At 38.8% G+C, this 22,856-nt stretch overlaps 1 protein-coding gene across 1 annotated transcript in view; it reads right to left on the bottom strand.

Moving 5' to 3' along the window:
- Nucleotides 1-22,385, bottom strand: part of LOC107602919 (uncharacterized protein KIAA1522 homolog) — a 24,375-nt gene extending 1,990 nt beyond the window's left edge. The window contains exons 1-6 of the mRNA XM_016295541.1: nt 22,140-22,385; nt 7,418-7,555; nt 7,234-7,277; nt 6,574-6,715; nt 6,311-6,421; nt 2,893-6,213 (exon numbers count right to left, since the gene is read on the bottom strand). Of these exons, the coding sequence (XP_016151027.1) occupies nt 2,893-6,213; nt 6,311-6,421; nt 6,574-6,715; nt 7,234-7,277; nt 7,418-7,555; nt 22,140-22,380 (3,997 nt within the window). The 5' untranslated portion in view covers nt 22,381-22,385. The remainder of the gene's footprint in view (nt 1-2,892; nt 6,214-6,310; nt 6,422-6,573; nt 6,716-7,233; nt 7,278-7,417; nt 7,556-22,139) is intronic.
- Nucleotides 22,386-22,856: the final 471 nt, after the last annotated feature.

Here is a 22,856-nt window from a genome sequence, read left to right on the forward strand (position 1 = left end):
GTGTGTTTCGTTGTGAAAGCAAAACTACATTGTTTGGCCTTCCAAAAGAGGACGATATCTGCTTCGTCATGTCTAGAGCTGATCCGTGCTGGTCGCTGAGGAAATACAACAACTTTGTGCTGTGGATCACCAGATCGGCTTTCACCATGGACGAAGCGGAGTCCAGCCCAGGGTCATCACATGTGGTTGCTGCAAGCCCTCCGGACACTCCTTTGTTGAATCCGCCGGCAGCGCCGTTCCTAAGCCTGCCGGCCTCTGCTCACTCTAGCCCTCTGGCCGTTCCTCACTCAAGCCCCTGGCCTCTGCTCACTCTAGTCCACCATGTGTGACGCTGTGGTTCGTTGTGAAAGTGAAACAATTTTGTTTGGCATTCCAAAAATGGACATGACTAGAAATCAGTGGTTAAGTTGCATTTACAACACTGTTCCAGAACACTTCAACCCAAATATTCAGATGTGTGCAGCACATTTTATGGAGGACTGTTTCCTGGTAGAGTAGACTACAATGCCGGCTGTTCTGACTCAAAGACTGTAAGTATATTTTTTATATTTAAAGCGAGTTTTTTGGGCAGTGTAGAGTAGGGCTTGTTGTTTGTCATTTCTCCGATCACAAATGCATACATGGTTTTATGTTTACGTGGCGCGATGCAACGCAACACGTAAAAAGACAGTATAAGTCATTTTAATCCATAATTATGTCCCCACTGGATGCAGCGAATGCCTCGTTTATAATGGGTTTTCATGTTTTTGAATCATCGCTCCGGCCGGACAGGGCATCATCACAGTATGGTAGTGGCGTAACATTTCCGTCACACGCTTGAGGTATTCGGCCAATCACAACGCACTGGATTGCTGGCCAATCACAGCACACCTTGCTTTTCAGACCGATGAGCTTTGTAAAAATCAACACATTTCAGAAAGGCGGGGCATAGAGGAGAAACAATAATGTACAGTATGTGGAAAATAATGTGTTTTTTGAACCATAAACCGCATAAACATTTCGTTACACCAAATAATGTTCTTTTTAGCAACATCATATGAACCCTTTAAATTAGTGACGGTGCTCTCAAGTGTAAGCACCAACAAGCAATGTAAAGTGAGTTAGAGCCTTGCATGATTTACAAGTCATTACTTTTACAAATAATTGCACCAGCATTTTAATATATTGACACAAAAATTCATGTATTTTCTATTAATAAAAGTTTTTTTTTTATAGTGTGAATTATACTGGGTGACACTTTCCTGTATTCTTTCCTGTCAGTCACAGCACAATTTAATTGATTAGAACTGTGCAACCCAATAACTAATTTCCATATTTTAGACTAAGGTCTAAAAAGTGTTGTGGGGTACAAAGAGTAGATGGTTCTAGTAATGGCAATCATAGGATAAACTAATAATGTATACCTTGCAATGTAAATAAAAAATGCCTGCCAAATTTGTAAAAAAAAACTTTACCCTTTTCTTATGTCCATCAGTACATGAATTAATATCTTATGCCCTGTTTAGCTTCTGAAAAAAAAAAACATGACAGGTAAATGGTAAGTTCATATCTAAGTCTTGATTGACTTGATTATTGTTTGACATTCATACTGTTAGCTGAATATATGATGCCTATGGCAACCACATTTAGTCTAGATTAGTCTACCACCATCCTGATATAACAGTTCTTAAGATCCATGTGACTAAAGCAGTCGGTGTTCTTTATTTTGAATTATGCATAATGTTTATATATTGCAGCATCTAATAAAACAACTTTCAAAAAAGAAAAAAACATAGCCAGATCAGAAAAGTCACCATGAAGCCATTTTAGTAACTGTTTTACACTTTTTACTTTCATCACATGATGAAACACGATTAATTTTTTTAAATATTTGTAGAGAAAGAGTTTAGACAGTAAATAAGACATTTCTTCTTAAAAAGAGATTCTTCTTAAAAAGAGGAACAATAATAAAAATGTCAGCATAGTGCATGAGAATTTTCATATATTAAAAACATTTTTTCTTTTCTGTAGATTGTAGCAGACTGTAATGTACATCAACTATGTAAACTAATTACCTTCTCTGTGAAAATACAAAAAAATAAACCAAAAGTAATGATTACACAGAGATTAACACCTTAGACCTCTTGTTTATGTGGTTTCATGTCTTCTTACCACCTTCTTGGCCCTACTTGCGCACTCACAATAGTGAGAAACAGCTTTTGTTTCATTCATCGGCTCCATCCTTTGGTTTCATTTATACTTGCTCAGATTCCTTCTCCACATTCCTATATACTGTATGGATACTTGGGGTGGGGAATGTGTATGATCACTTTTATTGACTTGGGAGTTTTACAAGTAAAAAATAGGCTTAGTTACACACTGCAAATAGAAAACAGAATAGTCACAAACCCCACCCCAAAATCAGTGGTCCATTCTCCTAACTGTTCTTCCCCTTTTTGTTTGGCTTCTTTGCATTCTTTTTACTTACATTCTTTACCTTCATTTCCTTTCACACTGCTCTCGTATTCAGGCATACATTAATGCCTGTAAAAATCCACCATAGAGATTAATTGGTCCTGCTATGTTACCGTAGTTTTTACAGTGCTACCAACAGGGAGGAGTTCTACAACCTGGAAGGTAGCATGGCTTCGGTCTAAGACAGAGGACACATAAATAAAATAAGAATATTTATAATTTCCAAATACCAGTGACATGCATTCCCACGATGAATGAGAATCAGTTACACTAAACCAGTGTACAAAAAGTGCAATATGCCGATCTGTACATAAAGACTTTTTTTTGGTATTTTATATTTCAAAATTGCTTAAGCAGCTTGGGCCTAGGATTTAAAGCCTGGGTTATCTGCAAAATAAAGCAAAAACTCAAGGGTTATTAAATCATGTGTACATATTCATTCATTTGTTTTCTCAGAGTTCTCGGTCTGTACGTCCTGTCCAGCAGTTTGTACAGTCTCTGTTTGCACATGCTCAGTCTTGGCTACAGATTGGGCCTCTGCAGAGTTCTGAGCAACGCTCTCAATCTTAGCGTTGGGTTTCTTAGCAATTGGTGGAGGAACTTTGTTAGCCATCTTGTGTGAGTCATTAGACTTGACTGAATCGGAGACAGAGGCTAACTCTGCCACTAGAGTTTTCCTCAGGTCAGCCTGAACCTCTAAGGATGACGGTGTCTCTATTACGACCTTCTTTGGGCTTTTGGAGAAGATGAAGCTGGCCATAGATGCAGGGGAGTTTGGTACAGTGGTGCCAATAGCTGTGGCTGGAGGAGGGGAGCGTAGACCAAACCGCTTGGCTTGGTTGTCTTTTGAAGACATTGTAGCAGCCTTTAGACGAATGGCTTCCTGGAGACGCATGGAGGGGTTCGCTGGTGAAGAGACTATGGGAGGTGTGGAAGAGACAATGGGCGTTGGTGTTTGGGTTTTTGGCTGCTCACCATCTGGCTTTGAGTGCATTTCAACGGTGCTTAATTGCTTCTCTGAATTATGCGGAGTCTTGTTGGGTTCTTGTGCCTGATGTTGAGTCTTTGGCTCAATGATTGATTTGTCCTTTGGTTCTGTTGTACTTGACAGGGTTTCCGGGTCAGGCACTGTAGGTTGAATTTGTTCCTTGAGGGTTTGGGGTTTGGGTTTGGTTTCAGCACAGGGTTGTTTATTTGCTGGTTCAGCAGGAACTGGATTCTTACTTGGTTCTGTAGGTGGACATGTAGCTGATGAGCTTTTAGGCAATGTTATTTGAGCAATGTTATTTGATTGAGTTTCTGGTTCAGATGATCCTTGCTGAGTATTTGATACAGTGGTTGTGTTTGTGTTGAGAGACGGAGCTTCAGTTTTTGGCTCTGTGTTGGAAAGAGCTTCCACATCAGGGGGCAGTGATGTCAAAATCAAAGATCGTCTGATTGGCTTTGGAGGCACCTCTTGATTGACACCTGATTTTGGTTTGGGTTGTGATGGTTTATCAGGATCTAGAGCAGGACTCTGACTGGACTTAACCGACCTAAGACGAACCATCTGTAGTAGAGACTGGGTGACCACAGGACCGGAGGTTTCCTCTTTGGCCGGAGAGGGACTGCTTGTCCATTTCTCCGTTTCTGCCATCTCTAGTCTGTCCTCCATTTTCACATTACTAGGTAGTGGAGGAGGAGGAGGAGGAACACTGACTTGTTGAGATCTTACATCAGTGGGTAGTGGAGGAGGAGGAGAAACAGTGACTTGAGATCTTACATCAGTGGGTAGTGGATGAGGAGGAGGAGGAGGAGAAACAGTGACTTGAGATCTTACATCAGTAGGTAGTGGAGGAGGTGGAGGAACGTTGATTTGTTGAGGAGGTGGAGGAACGTTGATTTGTTGAGAAGTTTCAAATGATGTTACCAACATATTGTGTGTCGAAGGTTGGGATTCTTGCGGACGGGATGAGATTTTCTGTGGTTCAGAAGGTGGTCTTGGTGGAGGTAGAACTTCCTGCAGTGGTGGTGGTGGAATATCTGGTGGTAATTGAGGCATTGTCAGTAAAGACTGTGGCGAAAATGGTGGGGGCGGTGGACGGAGGTCATTATCGTTTTGCACAGCGACAGGAGTTACTGTAGTCGTACCTACTGGAGGTGCCGGAGGAGGAAACAGAGGAGGTGGAGGGATCCAAGAAGTCAAGTCCTTTATTGCTTTGGCAGCTAGTGTAGGAGTTGAGGGAACAAAGTCCGGAGGGGGAGGAGGAAGTTTGGCTTGGCTGTTGCTCGGTATTGGTGGGCAATGCTCTGGGGGAGGTGATGGAGAGGGGGCGACATAGGCAAGCGGCACTACGGATTCAACTTTGCCTTTTATCTCTACTGGCTGCAACAGAGGTGCTACTCTGTCAGCATTTGCCAAAGCCACATCTGGTTCATCTGCAATTTTAAGACCTCTCTTTTTGGCCCAGCATGCATAGTTTACAGGTCCGGGCCCACACAGCAATTCAAAAGTCCGCTGGTTGTGAGCCCAGGTCTCAGGAGGAGGAGTCGGCGGAGCCAGTACTTTGGGACGGGTGGGAATCTCAAACAGAGACAACAGAGCCATTACAGCTGGTGAGGAATTGTTGCCATTGATTAAACTGTTTGCAGACAGAAGGGTGTTCTTAAGTTCAGCAAGCTTACCGGTGCCATGTGTGTATGATTGGGGTGTCCAAATGGAAGACACTTGAAGGTTACTTCTGTGTATCTTTAGCTGAGCTAACATTGTTTTCTTGTCTGTGGTGACTAGCTGGCTCTCCTTTGATGGGACAGTTGTGGGTTCATTGGAGGGAGGTATGCCTATCTTAGGGCTCAACTTGTGAGTGGTGGCCTTCATGACAACAGGGTATGGTGATCCATCTGGAGTGCTGACATCAGCCAAGTAGGTAGGACTCTCAGATGTCTTCCAGGTCTGATTTCCGTTGTGTAAAGAGTATGACCTGCTGGGAGGAGCTGGAGGTTTCTTGCCCCGTTTAATCACTGACAGGTTGCGTGTGAAAGCAGCAGCATATCCTGTCTTTCCGCTGTCCTCCTCCTCGGTAGAGCCCCCATTCACATGAGTAGTTTTAACATGGGAACCGTGGTTGTTCAGCTTGGCTGGTCTATTCGTGTTCCCATCCTGACTCCCTCTGCTGGCCACACGGGGAGTGCTACTGCTGGAGATGGTAGAAGAATCGGATACAAGCGTTTCTGATGATCCCGAGTGGGTCCATCCAGAGTAGTTTGAGCGGGTTGTGGAACAACGTGAAGAGACTCTGGAGGAAGCACGTGTGGATGCTGGACTGGCTGACACCAGGCTGCTTTTGCTGACGGTTCGGACACTGCTGCGACTTCGGCTGCGACTGAGCTCCACAACATCCACAGATGGTGGAAGTACAGCATTTGGAATGATTTTAGACATGTATGTGGCCTGAGGTGAGATGGACATCACTGCACCTGTTGGGTTCTCTGTCCAAGGAACACCTAGAATGCCTGCTCCTGACTTTTCTGGATCTACAGAATGGTTTATGAGCCTTTGGAGGACGTTATCTTTGGGTTTTGTCAGTGTGGGGAGCTCTGTGTTGTCTTTTTTAACTGTGTACAGGTTCTGTATGCCCTGTAGATGGTCTTGTACACTTTCTTGTTCAGAGCTGGAAGACGTGCTATCCACAGCGGAAATTATGGCAGGTATGATCATGTCTACATTCAACAGCTGACCATCAAGAGGATTTGTGGCGATCCATGCTGCCCTGTCCAACCCTTCAGATATGAAATATAAAAATAAATTGAACATATGTTTTCCACTAAATAACTCAAAGACTTGTTCTACACTATAGAAGACTGTAGCACAACATACCCAGTTCTTTCTGGACATGTCGAGGAATTCCTACAACAGTTCTCCCATGTTTCCTGCGAGACTTCGTCTTCTCTGCAGTTTTATCTGGCTTCAGAGGGCTGAATGTTGAGGCTGGAGAAAGGAAACAGAAAATGTTGCTGTGATGTGATAAGACTTCTTAAATAACTTTATGAGAATGTATCTTGTATGAAATGTACCAGGCCAAAATATTTTTATGTTTAAAAAGAATATGACTAATAATGTGTTTATCCGTGAAGTGTCACCTTGGCGTTTGAGTCCTGAGCGTGTTGATCGTGAGGAGATGGAGGAGCACATCGAAACAGAATCGGCAGCTGTGCTCTCAGACTCAAAGCCTCTCAGCTCACTGAAGGCCATGCTGTCTTCAGTCTGAGCTGTTACTGTTGACTAAAGGAAACAGTATAGTTAACTTTCCAAATATATATTTTTTCATCAGCAACTTAAAAGTAGTCAATGCATTTTTATTGCACTTATAGAACTACATATGTGCACAAGTAAAAACCAGGCTGCCAGTCATTATGGTGGGAACAGAAGTAAATGCATTCATAACCGGAATTGAGGGTTCATTGATGCATGGATGAACACTTACAATCATACTTTGGTCATCAGGGTAGTCCATCCCATTCCTATCATCTGGAATATAAAACATTACCCCTTATTAAACATTATCAAAAAAAATAAACTGCTGTATGTTTAGGAAATGCATGTGTTTGATTCATAGTTAACTTTCCAAATATATATTTTTTCATCAGCAACTTAAAAGTAGTCAATGCATTTTTATTGCACTTATAGAACTACATATGTGCACAAGTAAAAACCAGGCTGCCAGTCATTATGGTGGGAACAGAAGTAAATGCATTCATAACCGGAATTGAGGGTTCATTGATGCATGGAGGAACACTTACAATCATACTTTGGTCATCAGGGTAGTCCATCCCATTCCTATCATCTGGAATATAAAACATTACCCCTTATTAAACATTATCAAAAAAAATAAACTGCTGTATGTTTAGGAAATGCATGTGTTTGATTCAGAGTAAAAGTGTGTAATTTAAACAGACACTGATTTGAAGTTTGACGACTTCTCACCCTCTTGCTGCTGCATTTTCAGGCCCTGCTGTGCCTCTGTGTGCAGGTCCAACACATATTTAGGCCGATTACCCTCCACAAACACATTTTCTTGGAACTCCTGAAGAGAAATAGCTCCCACAACTTCCTCTTTAGGGCCTGCAGAGAGATAAACATAAATAATTACCTTTAATATTTCATATATATTCAGATGACAGACAAATACAGTATAGGATGTTTCTTTTTTTTTTTAGATTTGTTTTTGGAATTTTGCCTTTATTTTAGATAGGACAGTGTAATGACAGGAAGCAAAGTGGGAGAGAGAGAGAGAGAGGGAGAGAGAGGGAGGGAGAGGGAGAGAGGTGGCGGGATCGGGAAAGGTTCACGAGCCGGGATTTGAACTTGTGACACCCAAAGTGCTACGGCACTATGTTGATGTGCCCTCAAGGCTATTGGCACTGACCGTATAGGATGGTTTAAATGTACAGGACTTGGATATTTTAAAAAGTACACACACAGAAAAATGCATGCAAGCAAATAATATAGCAATATATCTGATCTAAGATAGCTCCGTTTCAGTAACGGTGAATGTAAAATCAATTACCTCATTCACTAGGTTTCTCCCGTGTTTTAATACCACATCCTATTATGTCACTTGATTACTAAAGAGACAGACTGTTTAATAATGACTAATTTTAGAGTGAAGAGCTTCACTAACTAACAGTATTTGGAGAGCTTTAGTAGTCCTGATCCAGATAAATATCTGATAACACATGGGCTAAAATACTCCAGAAATGAATATAGCAATATATCTGATCTAAGATAGCTCAGTTTCAGTAACGGTGAATGTAAAATCAATTACCTCATTCACTAGGTTTCTCCCGTGTTTTAATACCACATCCTATTATGTCACTTGATTACTAAAGAGACAGACTGTTTAATAATGACTAATTTTAGAGTGAAGAGCTTCACTAACTAACAGTATTTGGAGAGCTTTAGTAGTCCTGATCCAGATAAATATCTGATAACACATGGGCTAAAATACTCCAGAAATGAATGAATTTCAAGAGTAAACCAATGTAGTACAAAAGCTAGACCAAGAGTGTAACTGCAGAAAAAAAGTAGTTATGGATTATGTACCGTTTCTTAAGGTTCTTGATTGTAGTAAACAGACTTCACTGAATATGAAGCTAATGAATATGAAAATAATTTTCTTAAAGCTTTGAATAAAGTTTCTCAGTCGTTTAGACTATATCTATGACACTTTTTTTGTCACCTTTGCACAACACTGTGTCTTAAAATTCCTTTTGTGTTTCATGGAAGAAAAAAATACAAGGGTTGATTAAATGACTGGGTGAACTATTCCTTTAAAAGGAACACTCCGCTATTTTTGAAAACAGGCTCATTTTCCAACTCCCCTAGAGTTAAACAGTTGAGTTTTACCGTTTTCGAATCCATTCAGCCGATCTCCGGGTCTGGCGGTAGCACTTTTAGCTGCAGCTTAGCATAGATCATTGAATCTGATTAGACCATCTCGCTCAAAAATGACCAAAGAGTTTCTATATTTTTCCTATTTAAAACTTGACTCTTCTGTAGTTACATCGTGTATTAAGACCAACGGAAAATGAAAAGTTGTGATTTTCGATTTTGCAGCAGGCGCAATATTACGCAGTGCCTGAAAATAGTCCCCAGCACGCTCCCTGTGCAAGCAGGTGGTCACGTTGGTTATGTTGACGGAAATTAGCCTATTTTCAATCGCAACTTTTCATTTTCCATCGGTCTTAGTACACGATGTAACTACAGAAGAGTCAAGTTTTAAATAGGAAAAATATCAAAACTCTTTAGTCATTTTTGAGCGAGATGCTCTAATGGTCTAATCAGATTCAATGATCTATGCTAAGCTGCAGCTAAAAGTGCTACCACCAGACCTGGAGATCAGCTGAATGGATTCGAAAACGGTAAAACTCAACCGTTTAACTGTAGGGGAGTTGGAAAATTAACCCGGTTTCAAAAATAGTGGAGTGTTCCTTTAAGACCTTCCTTTCAACCAGTTCACTTTCTCACCACTAGATAGAGTAGGAAAACAAAGGAACTGTGAGGTCACAGGTATGCTTAAGGGGAAACTTGTTGCTCAACCTGAAGAACAAAAGACAAATGTTCCTTTTTATAAACTAGTAGTAAAACAACAAATAGCAATTATTTATCCTTGCAGAGAGTTGTGTAACAGCTCTACATTTGAGACAGTCTGACACTTCACACATTTCTCTTTAATACTGCATTTACATTATTCATTTCTAGTTGATCTCTGCAGCGAGGACTTCAGCAGGATTGCTAAAAACCAACCTCAGTCCATCTCCATCTCAATGTTCCTCTAAACCAGGCCAGACATGTCCTACAGCCTAGAAAGCCCAGTCCATTCATTTATCACATCATCCAACTTCATTAATCATGACAAGAGAAGACAACCTGTAAGATGATACATGATATGATGCTACAATGATATTTAAAAGTTTTGTTCTTTACATTCACAAATTCTTTCAACTGGGAATACATGCCTTCTAGAACTACAAAGTTAAAGAACCAAAAAATAAAGAAGAATGAACAAAACAAAAATCAAAGCATGATAGAAAGGGAAGGAAAGTGAAACTTTTCTCTGACCGTTGATATTTCTGTGCCTTGGAGTACTTGGTTTGTCTTACTAGTGATATATGTGTGTGTCTTTAGATACAGATATCCAAACCACAGATAAAATGTTCCTAGCAATGGTCTTAAACAATTAAAATAGTTGAACAACCACAGAGGTCAGCTTTTCAACCCTGAGGAACATACTGTATAATAAAGCAAAGAGAAATGGCTTTCACAAGCATGATGTCCTCTCACTTTTAGAAACCGGCAGCAATACAATGACATGAATGTTCCGTATTTATGGCAGAAAACATGCTGTATAAGCTCCAGTCCAGAAAGACAATATTAAATCAATTTAAAAAAATTAAAAAAAAGACTCGAAACCCAAATTATTTACATGACCACCCACATTTGCATGCCAATGAATTATTAATGCTGCAATAATACAGAATTGTGCAGTCTCAGGTGAGCATTTATCAACATTTTACAATTCTGAACATGGCTTATCCATTCAAAATTTAGAATAATTTGTATTACAAAACAACATTAGTGATACAAATCTGATATGAAAGCTCTAATCTGATAGTAAATACTCCTCCTTGTAGGCGTGTAAGTGCATGTATGTGTGCATAGAATATTGTGGTGATGTCTAAAGGTTGTATAATCTGTACCATGACTTAAATCATCTTTGAATGTATTCTCAGAAGTTCAGAGACTTTCTAAAAATGTATAACCTTCTAAGAAAGCCAAATAAAAGCAGCACAGAATGAGAAAGGCTAAGGCATGCCTGGACCTGCTGAGGACAGATCTGCTGACAGAACAGCTGCAAGGAGTCTGAAACAGGATAAAACTCACAGAGACTCCCTGAACAGCTTTAACTTTACAATCAAACTAAACCTAATTTGAAGCAAAACCATTCAAAAACAAAACAACAGGAAAACATCAGCTTATCTCGGTTCTGTTAAAAACCTTGAGTTTGTCGCAATGAGAGACTTTATTGGCATGTAACGCTGCTGTCCTTTAGAGTAGATTTAATAAAGGTTATTAAACATTTAATCAGTAAAGTCAAACCAAAGGTGAAGAGACTGAGAGGCGAGAGAATGAAAGAGGAACACAATGTGCTAAAGTGAATGATAGAGATTAGCAATGTAAACACACACAGTGTAGTTCTCATCACTGGCAGCTAGATCCCACAGGCAATGTGTGTGCTGCCAGGACTGCCCTGCCTTGACAGTAGCTGCTGTGTTGCATCTGGGCAGTAGGGGGCAGCACTTTGGGGCTGTTTTCATGTCATACAAAAAAGACTACTCTCAGTTTTCATTGTATAAAGTCAGCAGATGTATTCCAGTCTTTTTCTCATATCTCACAATGAGGTATACATTGAGCTTTTATAAGTACATTTTGAGCTTTCATGTTATAAATATAAAATATTCATATGGAAGTGTTACATATACGATTTATGATTTAGCAAGAAAATGTAGTAAATTATTAATATAATTTTAGCCTATTTTCAATCGCAACTTTTCATTTTCCATCGGTCTTAGTACACGATGTAACTACAGAAGAGTCAAGTTTTAAATAGGAAAAATATCAAAACTCTTTAGTCATTTTTGAGCGAGATGCTCTAATGGTCTAATCAGATTCAATGATCTATGCTAAGCTGCAGCTAAAAGTGCTACCACCAGACCTGGAGATCAGCTGAATGGATTCGAAAACGGTAAAACTCAACCGTTTAACTGTAGGGGAGTTGGAAAATTAACCCGGTTTCAAAAATAGTGGAGTGTTCCTTTAAGACCTTCCTTTCAACCAGTTCACTTTCTCACCACTAGATAGAGTAGGAAAACAAAGGAACTGTGAGGTCACAGGTATGCTTAAGGGGAAACTTGTTGCTCAACCTGAAGAACAAAAGACAAATGTTCCTTTTTATAAACTAGTAGTAAAACAACAAATAGCAATTATTTATCCTTGCAGAGAGTTGTGTAACAGCTCTACATTTGAGACAGTCTGACACTTCACACATTTCTCTTTAATACTGCATTTACATTATTCATTTCTAGTTGATCTCTGCAGCGAGGACTTCAGCAGGATTGCTAAAAACCAACCTCAGTCCATCTCCATCTCAATGTTCCTCTAAACCAGGCCAGACATGTCCTACAGCCTAGAAAGCCCAGTCCATTCATTTATCACATCATCCAACTTCATTAATCATGACAAGAGAAGACAACCTGTAAGATGATACATGATATGATGCTACAATGATATTTAAAAGTTTTGTTCTTTACATTCACAAATTCTTTCAACTGGGAATACATGCCTTCTAGAACTACAAAGTTAAAGAACCAAAAAATAAAGAAGAATGAACAAAACAAAAATCAAAGCATGATAGAAAGGGAAGGAAAGTGAAACTTTTCTCTGACCGTTGATATTTCTGTGCCTTGGAGTACTTGGTTTGTCTTACTAGTGATATATGTGTGTGTCTTTAGATACAGATATCCAAACCACAGATAAAATGTTCCTAGCAATGGTCTTAAACAATTAAAATAGTTGAACAACCACAGAGGTCAGCTTTTCAACCCTGAGGAACATACTGTATAATAAAGCAAAGAGAAATGGCTTTCACAAGCATGATGTCCTCTCACTTTTAGAAACCGGCAGCAATACAATGACATGAATGTTCCGTATTTATGGCAGAAAACATGCTGTATAAGCTCCAGTCCAGAAAGACAATATTAAATCAATTTAAAAAAAAGACTCGAAACCCAAATTATTTACATGACCACCCACATTTGCATGCCAATGAATTATTAATGCTGCAATAATACAGAATTGTGCAGTCTCAGGTGAGCATTTATCAACATTTTACAATTCTGAACATGGCTTATCCATTCAAAATTTAGAATAATTTGTATTACAAAACAACATTAGTGATACAAATCTGATATGAAAGCTCTAATCTGATAGTAAATACTCCTCCTTGTAGGCGTGTAAGTGCATGTATGTGTGCATAGAATATTGTGGTGATGTCTAAAGGTTGTATAATCTGTACCATGACTTAAATCATCTTTGAATGTATTCTCAGAAGTTCAGAGACTTTCTAAAAATGTATAACCTTCTAAGAAAGCCAAATAAAAGCAGCACAGAATGAGAAAGGCTAAGGCATGCCTGGACCTGCTGAGGACAGATCTGCTGACAGAACAGCTGCAAGGAGTCTGAAACAGGATAAAACTCACAGAGACTCCCTGAACAGCTTTAACTTTACAATCAAACTAAACCTAATTTGAAGCAAAACCATTCAAAAACAAAACAACAGGAAAACATCAGCTTATCTCGGTTCTGTTAAAAACCTTGAGTTTGTCGCAATGAGAGACTTTATTGGCATGTAACGCTGCTGTCCTTTAGAGTAGATTTAATAAAGGTTATTAAACATTTAATCAGTAAAGTCAAACCAAAGGTGAAGAGACTGAGAGGCGAGAGAATGAAAGAGGAACACAATGTGCTAAAGTGAATGATAGAGATTAGCAATGTAAACACACACAGTGTAGTTCTCATCACTGGCAGCTAGATCCCACAGGCAATGTGTGTGCTGCCAGGACTGCCCTGCCCTGACAGTAGCTGCTGTGTTGCATCTGGGCAGTAGGGGGCAGCACTTTGGGGCTGTTTTCATGTCATACAAAAAAGACTACTCTCAGTTTTCATTGTATAAAGTCAGCAGATGTATTCCAGTCTTTTTCTCATATCTCACAATGAGGTATACATTGAGCTTTTATAAGTACATTTTGAGCTTTCATGTTATAAATATAAAATATTCATATGGAAGTGTTACATATACGATTTATGATTTAGCTGCCAGGACTGCCCTGCCTTGACAGTAGCTGCTGTGTTGCATCTGGGCAGTAGGGGGCAGCACTTTGGGGCTGTTTTCATGTCATACAAAAAAAGACTACTCTCAGTTTTCATTGTATAAAGTCAGCAGATGTATTCCAGTCTTTTTCTCATATCTCACAATGAGGTATACATTGAGCTTTTATAAGTACATTTTGAGCTTTCATGTTATAAATATAAAATATTCATATGGAAGTGTTACATATACGATTTATGATTTAGCAAGAAAATGTAGTAAATTATTAATATAATTTGATCAATTATAATTTATTTATATTAAAATTTATAATTTTTTTTATATTATATATTATTTAAAAACATTTATATACTAATGATTTTAATATTTAGCACAAAAATAAGTTACAATTTATAAATGAATAATTTTTTGTTTTTAATATTCATCAAACAGGAATTGTGCGCACTCAAAAAGAAAGAACAATGAATTCTCAGGTGTATAAAACAAAAAGGAGGAAGTTTTAGTCCAACAGGTAGCTGAAATTGTCCGCACACTGGAAAAATCCAATCAGACCAAAAAAAGGTCTATCAAAAATATATATTTTTAGTTTCCTTATGCAAAAGTGAAAAAGTGCAAAGCGGACAATTTCAGCTACTTGTTTTTAATATGAACATTTATATTGGATTTTATATTTTTGCATTTTGATTTTTTTATTTAGCATAAAAATGATTATGTTTGCAGGAATCTTATCTTCAGCAATTTTATCTTAAAAACAGGTATCTATATTGGAGTTAATATCTAGTTCATTGGCTTTAACAGTAAGAAATGCTTAAATAATTATTTCATACTTTTACTAATTTAATACAGAAAATAAAGTAATTTCTGATTTACCTAATGAGTCTTCTCTTTGATAAACGCTGTAAATAAAAAATAACAAATGTTTTATGTTGGCGACATGAAATAAAAAAAAAATGAACAATTTTATGTAAATAGATGTTTTTTTTAAAGGCTTACACAGAACTCAAACATTACTTTTCAGTATATAAACTGCTTCAATAGTCTGTATTCAGTCAGACTTACTTAAAGTGTTATGTCATCTCTGACCTGTAATAACTTGCATTAAGTCTGACTGACATCTTTTATTAAACGGGTCATATGATGCGATTTCAAGTTTTCCTTTCTCTTTGGAGTGTTACAAGCTCTTGGTGCATAAAGAAGATCTGTAAAGTTGCAAAGACTAAAGTATCAAATCCAAAGAGATATTCTTTATAAGAGTTAAAGGGATAGTTAACCCAAAAATGAAAATTTGATGTTTATTTGCTTACCCCCAGGGCATCCAAGATGTAGGTGACTTTGTTTCTTCAGTAGAACACATTTGATGATTTTTCGTTGCAGTCTATCAGTCTTATAATGCATGGCAATGGTAACAAAATCTATGGGAGTAAAAAAAATCATGCACAGACAAATCTAAATTAAACCCTGCGGCTCGTGACTAAGACATGAAATGAACGGTCTGTGCGAGAAACCGAACAGTATTTATATCATTTTTTTACCTCTAATACACCACTATGTCTTTGGGCACGCACACGGCGTGAGGTGTGTACGCGCTCTGGCGTAGTTTACGCAAGTGCCGGAAGTGATCTCACGCGCGTATACGTCATTCATTGTTTATACCGTGTGTTTACACAGTCATTGTAGGTACGACAGCTAATCAAAATGGTACTTACTTGGTAAACTACGCGAGAGCGCATACACACCTCATGCACCGGAAGTCGTGCGCGCGCCCAAAGACAGTTGGACATAGTGGGGTATTACAGATAAAAAAAAATTATATAAATACTGTTAAGTTTCTGGCACAAACCGATCGTTTCGTGTCTTAGGACATCAATGTGTCGTCACGAGCCGCAGGGTTTAATTTGGATTTGTTTGTGCATGTTTTTTTACACTCATAGATTTTGTTACCATTACCATGCATTATAAGACTGATAGACTCCAACGGTTGGACTTAAAAATCATCAAATGTGTTCTACTGAAGAAACAGTCACCTACATCTTGGATGCCCTGGGGGTAAGCAGATAAACATCAAATTTTAATTTTTGGGTGAACTACCTAAAACGCCTTGTTCTAACACGCCCCCACATATCTACGTCGCTATGTGGAAATATTAGCATAATGCCGCCCAAATGTGCACGCAAAAGAAAGAAAGACGTGGTTTCAGGAACAGCAGTAGTGTTAATGCAGCCATGTCAGTGAGACGCTGTGTGATTCAGTGCGAAAGCAGAAGCACTTTATTTGGCCTTCCGGAAGTAGATGCAATTAGGAATCATTGGTTAAGATTTATTTACAACAGAACAGCACAACCCAGATGTTCGAATTTGAGCAACGCATTTTATGGACGACAGTTTTTTGAACCTAGAAGAGTACAAGGCTGGCTGTGCACAAAAGCTATTTCTAAAAAAAACAAAAAACAAAGGGGGTAAATTCCGACGACAATCTGGCGCTTCTGAATCACCGACTGTAAGCATGTTTTGTTATTAGTTTAAGTATTTGCTATTGACTGTTCAAATGCGGAGTTCTGCGCAGCGCAGAGTAACGCGTTGTGTGTGTATGTGAGAGAGAGGGGGGAACAGGGTCACATCACAGGAGAGTGAACTGCCTGTCAGAAATCATAGCACGTCAGCCGTCTTAACTGCGGCTTGTGTACTGCATCATCACTGTCTGTCACGCGACTCTGTTGCCCTTTCAGGCTTGAACTGATGGTAAAACTACCGACATTATTAACTGTCTTGATATTTACTTTGAAAGCTGAAGCGATTATAGTAAGGGGCGTTACATTTCCGACGCGTGCTTGTGGTGTTCAGCCAACCACAATGCACTGGGTCAGCTGGCCAATCAGAGCAGACTGTGCTTGTCAAAGGAGGGGGCTTTGTTGAAAATTACGTGTTTGAGAGAGGCGGGGCATAGAGGACCTACAATTTTTGAACATTAAAGCATGTCAACATATTCTGTTTCACCAAATAATGAGCTTTAAAATAGCATTATATGACCCCTTTAAACAATGAGCAAGTGGTTTACTCCATATTTGTGTTGCTTCATAAAAGTCTACAGTGTATTGCAAAAGACTGTCTTGATAAATATGCTAAGTGCATTTTCTGCTGCGTTCAGTGTGACGCCCAGCACAAATAGGCTGGGTGACGAAACTCTACATGTACAGCTGCTTCTGCTTAAACATGCAGCATGAATGCTATAACCTGTTAATACGAGGGAAACACGCTGCTGCAGATGTGAGATGTATAAAACAGGCCTTAAACTTAATCTCCCTTGGAAAACTGTCCATTTGTCCCCGAGGCATTATCCATTCACAATGCAGGTAAAGGTTAACTGAGGCAAACATCCCTCATCTGAAGTCGATACAAACATCTTTTGAAAAGTAAGTTGACTGATTACAGTTTTTTTTTTTATACATGCACACAACCTGCGCTTCAATTTTGGATGATTTTCAGAAAGTGGTAAGAAAGGCTTCTGTCTGCCACACCTACATCACATAACAGTAACGTAATATTTGCCATCTCGTCAGTTAAACACGCACAGAAGAGGTGCAATTGCTGCAAAAAATGATCAGTAATACATTTCTTGCCAACAGAATGTCTTATTTGACAAAACTCCCTCCTTCAGCAGGTATCACTGAAAAACAAAGGTGCAGACATGCATTAAAGTGTGAGCTCTGTGTGTCCATGTAGTCGATACTTTCATTTTATGTAACTTTTTAAAGAAACATTGATTTAGGATGTTTTCACACCTGGTTTTGATTGCTTGGTGAAAATTAGAGTTTAATTCCCAATGGTCATAACGCCATGTGTCACTTGCACAATGCAAAATATCATATTGAAATCTTTCACTTTTGCTTTAAATCAGGTTCTAACAAGTGCTAATGCAGTGCAAGCACACAAAACTGAGGATATAACTGCTATATATAGTCTATGATGCAATTATTATTAAAATGAATTTTTAGACCAGTTTAAATTCAGACCAGGTGCAATTCCAAAGAAAAATGGCATATAACAGGCAAGCTGAAACAGATTTGAAATCAACACTTTACAACCTAACGCTTGAAGGGGCTACACACGCATAGCAAGCTAAATATGGATGTTGGACGTAATAAAGAATTCACATTTTGGAAGCAAGAGCCATATTAAATCAGTCTGAATCGGTCTAGTTCTGGCATAGAGCTGGGTTCTGTTCACAAGAACTGGAAACCGAGAAAGAGCCGAGCAGAGAACCAGTTTCCCAACTTTACACCTGTTCATTGTGTCAGAATCTCCAGGGCAAAGCTCAGGAAGGTATGGAATTCTACACAAACACACCCACACGTAACAATAAACAAACTCGAACATAAACTCCATCTGTCGTCCTCTCTCAAACGTTCGCAGGGGCCGTGTTTAAAAAGGTGTTAAGGAATGATTGGCATTTCTCATGCTGAGTTGAAAGGAAAGTCAGAAGAAAGATCAGGATTGTGGGTAACCCTTGGCAAACCTGTAACTTCCAACAGAAGACGTCAAAAACATTGGAAAAAGCGGTGTGTGTGTGTGTGTGTGTGTGTGTCAGTGGAACATTTCATGGGAAACGGGTTTAAGGTAACAGCTCTTTGTTCAGACTGAACTGGCAACATCCCACAGGAAGTTTTGACGTTGCAAGGTCTGGGATACAGGATGCAAAACACAATATTATGTGTATGTGCTCAGTAGCTGTGACCCTCTTATTAGCAGTGCTTGCTCAAGTAAGCATTACTATTCATACTGCTCATATTTAGGGTATGAACAAGCCCCTAGCCCTAAATATTAAATTAAATATTGCTGTAACCTGTGCTGGTTTTTGGGGCTCTAGATGAGATCATGAAAATGGGCCTCACGGGTACGAAATTATTCATAGCATAAAATATCCAAAACCCCACTAAAATATGATGTGTGGTTTCGTTCTTCAGAAAATATTCAGTTGTTAACAGTATATTAGAACGATTTCTGAAAGATCATATCACACTAAAGATTTGAATAATGGCTGCTGAAAATTGTTTTGCCATCACAGGTTTAAATTACATATTAAAATATAATCAAATAGAAAACAGTTATTTAAAATTTTAATAATATTTCGCAATACCGTTGGTACTTAATTTTGATCAAATAAATGCAAATTTTTTTCTAAAGACAAAAAAAAAAAAAAAACAGACCCCAAAATTAGTAATTATAAAAATATTTATAATGCATGTTTTTATTATTGTAATCTAATAATCACTTAGTTATTGTGTCAAAAGCAGAAATAAATGTAAAAATCAAACTGGTCACAAGACACCAAATTGAGATCAGCAATTTACCCAGACAAACTAATCTAATCAATTCACTTACTGAGACTGAACGTCAACTCCATATCGAAAGAGAGCAGCACTAGATAACCTTATCAAGTTTCAAAACACACTGTAAAATTTTAAAATCAACAAAGTGTCGTTCACAAGAACCCAGATCGATCACATAACACTCAAAACAACAGATGATAAAAAAAAACTATATAAACAGCATTTAAATTTCACACAGGTTTTTTAACATTAATATGAGTTCCCCTAGCCTGCCTACAGTCCCCCAGTGGCTAGAAATGGTGATAGGTGTAAACCGAGCCCTGGGTATCCTGCTTCGCCTTTGACAAAATGAAAGCTCAGATGGCCCAATCTGGAATCTTCCCTTTATGTCGTCATACGGGAAAAGGTTACCTCCCCTTTCTCTGCTTTTCCCACCCAGAGCATTTGGCCCGCCCATGAGAAAATGAGCTACTACCGTGCGAGGCGAGCGCAATATTTTTTTTTCCTCGAGAGACATCATGGCTTGCAAACCAGCGAAGGCATGACAGTTGCCCTGCCTCTCTCCTCCTCATTAGCATTTAAAGCTACAGACACAGAAATGGCACATCCTAAGGAAAGCTCTTTGAGGGACTGGCTCGGAGTGGCTCAAATTCTGCACCAAGGCTGAATTTCGGGAAAGAGACTTCAGATACAGTACTAGGGACCACTTAGGCCTATATAAAAGCATCCAAAAAGCAGCATGTCATGGGACCTTTAAGCATCATAGTTGCTATATTAATGCAAATCATGTCCTTTAATGAGAAGACAATCCCATAATCCACAGCGACAAGCTCAGTAAAGAAAAGCATTTACAAAAATAATCAGTTTTAAAGTATCATGCCATTATAGATTAGCAATATGCTACATTAAACCTTCCTGAAATCAACTGTGAGTCACATTCTCCAATGTGTAATACTAATTGCATCATGATGGTCTGCATGCTGCCTATTTAATTTCAGTCTAATTTCAGGGCGAGTGTGACGGGTTTAAATAATCCATCCTGTTGGCTTTTTGTACAGTCTTCGGCAGCAGGTAGGTACCGCACCCTCAGAACAATCACATAAAAACTGTTTATTTTTTGTGGTTATGCACCATATCGATCATTAAGAAAGCTGCAGTGTGTTGTGTCAGCCCGGCGTGTGTGTGTTTGAGTGGATTCATGCTTCAGTAAATGGGTGGGGTTGAGGTGTGGTGTGGTCTCACAATGGTCTCCCTGCTATTACAGCCCATGTGGAACCTTTACAATTCATCCTCTGCTTAGCACACACAAAAAAAAAAAAAAAACATAAACAAGGCATAATTCACATGCATTCAATCCTGGTTTTGATCCCAAGCTCCCCCAGAAATGTACTGCGCGCTTTTAAATAAACACTTAAGACTTGTACACACAATGCAAGAACTTAAAGTGACCTCAAGTAGAGACCAAATTTTATCTACATGCTGTGTTGAAATTCCAGCTCCGGAAAACTCATGACTTTGCGATAAACAAAGCAAACATTTTCTAGACCTCTCTCAGCACACACAATAATATATAGGTATTTGAGAGACATATCTCAAGAAGATTAAGGGTCATTTGATGTGTAAGCCTTCCATTCTCTGGTCCAACACAAAAGAAATAAGCCACAGAAAAGGAGTGAGATGATCAAAACTCATAGTTGGAAAAATTAGAGACTCATACTTTTTGAAAGATATTTTGTATTATTTTTAAAGCTGCTCATTGCTGAGTTAAAACTTATATGCTAGAGAATGCTGAAAACTAGTTGCCCAAACTAATGACTTCTAGATTGTAAAGGGATTACTCTACTAACTACACTGTCTGAAATGAAATGACTGAATGTCTGCACACATTACCCACTACTGAAATCACTTCCAAAACACATAGCCAACATTTACTAGTTGGGCAATACAAGGACGGATAAAGCATGTAATATCACATACATTTTAAGCACCGCTTAAATACAAACCTAAATCAATACCTCACTGTTAGTACAGTAGTTAGGTTAGATTAGTTGGCATGTTGCTGGATCAAATGTAATAAAATGGTTGAGAGACATTTTCCACCAAGGCATAACTTACATACTGCAATATTCTTATTTGCAAATGTCAGTATATTCAAACTGACAGAAGTATTTTCATGTGGCAAAACAGCTTGTTATAACCACAAATGAGCGTTTAAAGCTAGTGACACCATTAATAATCAAATGCTTCAATGAGCATGCTCCGGCCAAATGATTTGGAAGTTAAAGTTACAGTCATCTTGATTAAAACAATGTTTATCTTTGAAATAGTAACACTTCAGCTTTAATATGCAATGTTAAAATACACTTTATCCCAGTTTAATATGCAAAGTGAAAAAAGCAAGCAGTTGCTAGTTTAACAGTGTTGGTCTGGTACTTTTCAAAATGTACTGATGTTGGAGGGAAAGTGGCAAATAATCTTAAACCTCCTGTAACTCAAACAGTAGAGCAAGTCGCTAGCTATGCCAAGGTCACGGGCTTGATTCCCAGGGAATGTATGAGCTGATAAAATGTATACATTGCAATACAAGTCACTTTGGATAAAAGCGTCTGTCAAACGCATAAATGTAAACACATATTTAAAAATGGGTTAATTCATGCTGATGTTGTTGCTGGCTTCCTACATTAATTTCCAAAACACACTGGCCACAACATACCTTTCATTAGCCAAGCTGCACTTCCCCTTTCTTTCTTTAATTTCCCTAAGACTCATCTGCTTACACAACCTGTTTATGTTATAATTGATGTAAAACTAGTGGCAAATATGAAAACAAATCTTCCAAGTGAGAAAGAAAAGACAAATAGGCCCATCAGTTAAAAAAACCTTCTGAAGAACAATGGGCAGATCTAAAGAGTACATGATAGCAAAAGTACTACCTGTGACAAGTGATGATTTTGGTAGTTCTACAGGTGAACCAGTGGCAAGCAGGTCTCCATGTATCTCTGTAGCGCGTCGGCGGGTTTTCCTGCGCTGCCTCTTCAACCACTTGAAGGCACGCCTGAAGGATGCTGCCCTTCTCCTGCCCCTTTTGCCCCTGCCGCCCTGCCGGTCCTCACTGAACACCTGCAGCATATCTGGGGGAATCAGATCCCCTACAGACTCACGGCCAGATGACATTGTACAGCCTGCCACAAAAACAGAAATAATTCACATGAGTCACTGTTTTGTAAAGCCTCTTTTTGTCAGGTTTGTAAATTACCTGGACACTACACCAAGGAATTGCTAAAAAAAGGAATTGCTCACTAGCATTCACACAACAATCATCTGTAGGTTTCTTCACACATTTTTTTATAGGTCCCATAAAAAAAAATGATTTCTTCGTTCAGAATCATGAAACGCTCAAGTGCTGTATCTCTATGGGAAAAGCAGAAGTTACAGAAAGGAAAAAAAGAATCATCTAATCCACAATTAAACAAATAACATTTCTTCCAGTCTGGCAATGCTGGAAATTCAACCTTAGACCTCACCTTCTGAAGAACAATGGGCAGATCTAAAGAGTACATGATAGCAAAAGTACTACCTGTGACAAGTGATGATTTTGGTAGTTCTACAGGTGAACCAGTGGCAAGCAGGTCTCCATGTATCTCTGTAGC

The sequence above is a fragment of the Sinocyclocheilus grahami genome, unplaced genomic scaffold (assembly GCF_001515645.1).
Source record: "Sinocyclocheilus grahami isolate Dianchi unplaced genomic scaffold, SAMN03320097.WGS_v1.1 scaffold338.1, whole genome shotgun sequence".
Classification (NCBI taxonomy): Eukaryota; Metazoa; Chordata; class Actinopteri; order Cypriniformes; family Cyprinidae; genus Sinocyclocheilus; species Sinocyclocheilus grahami.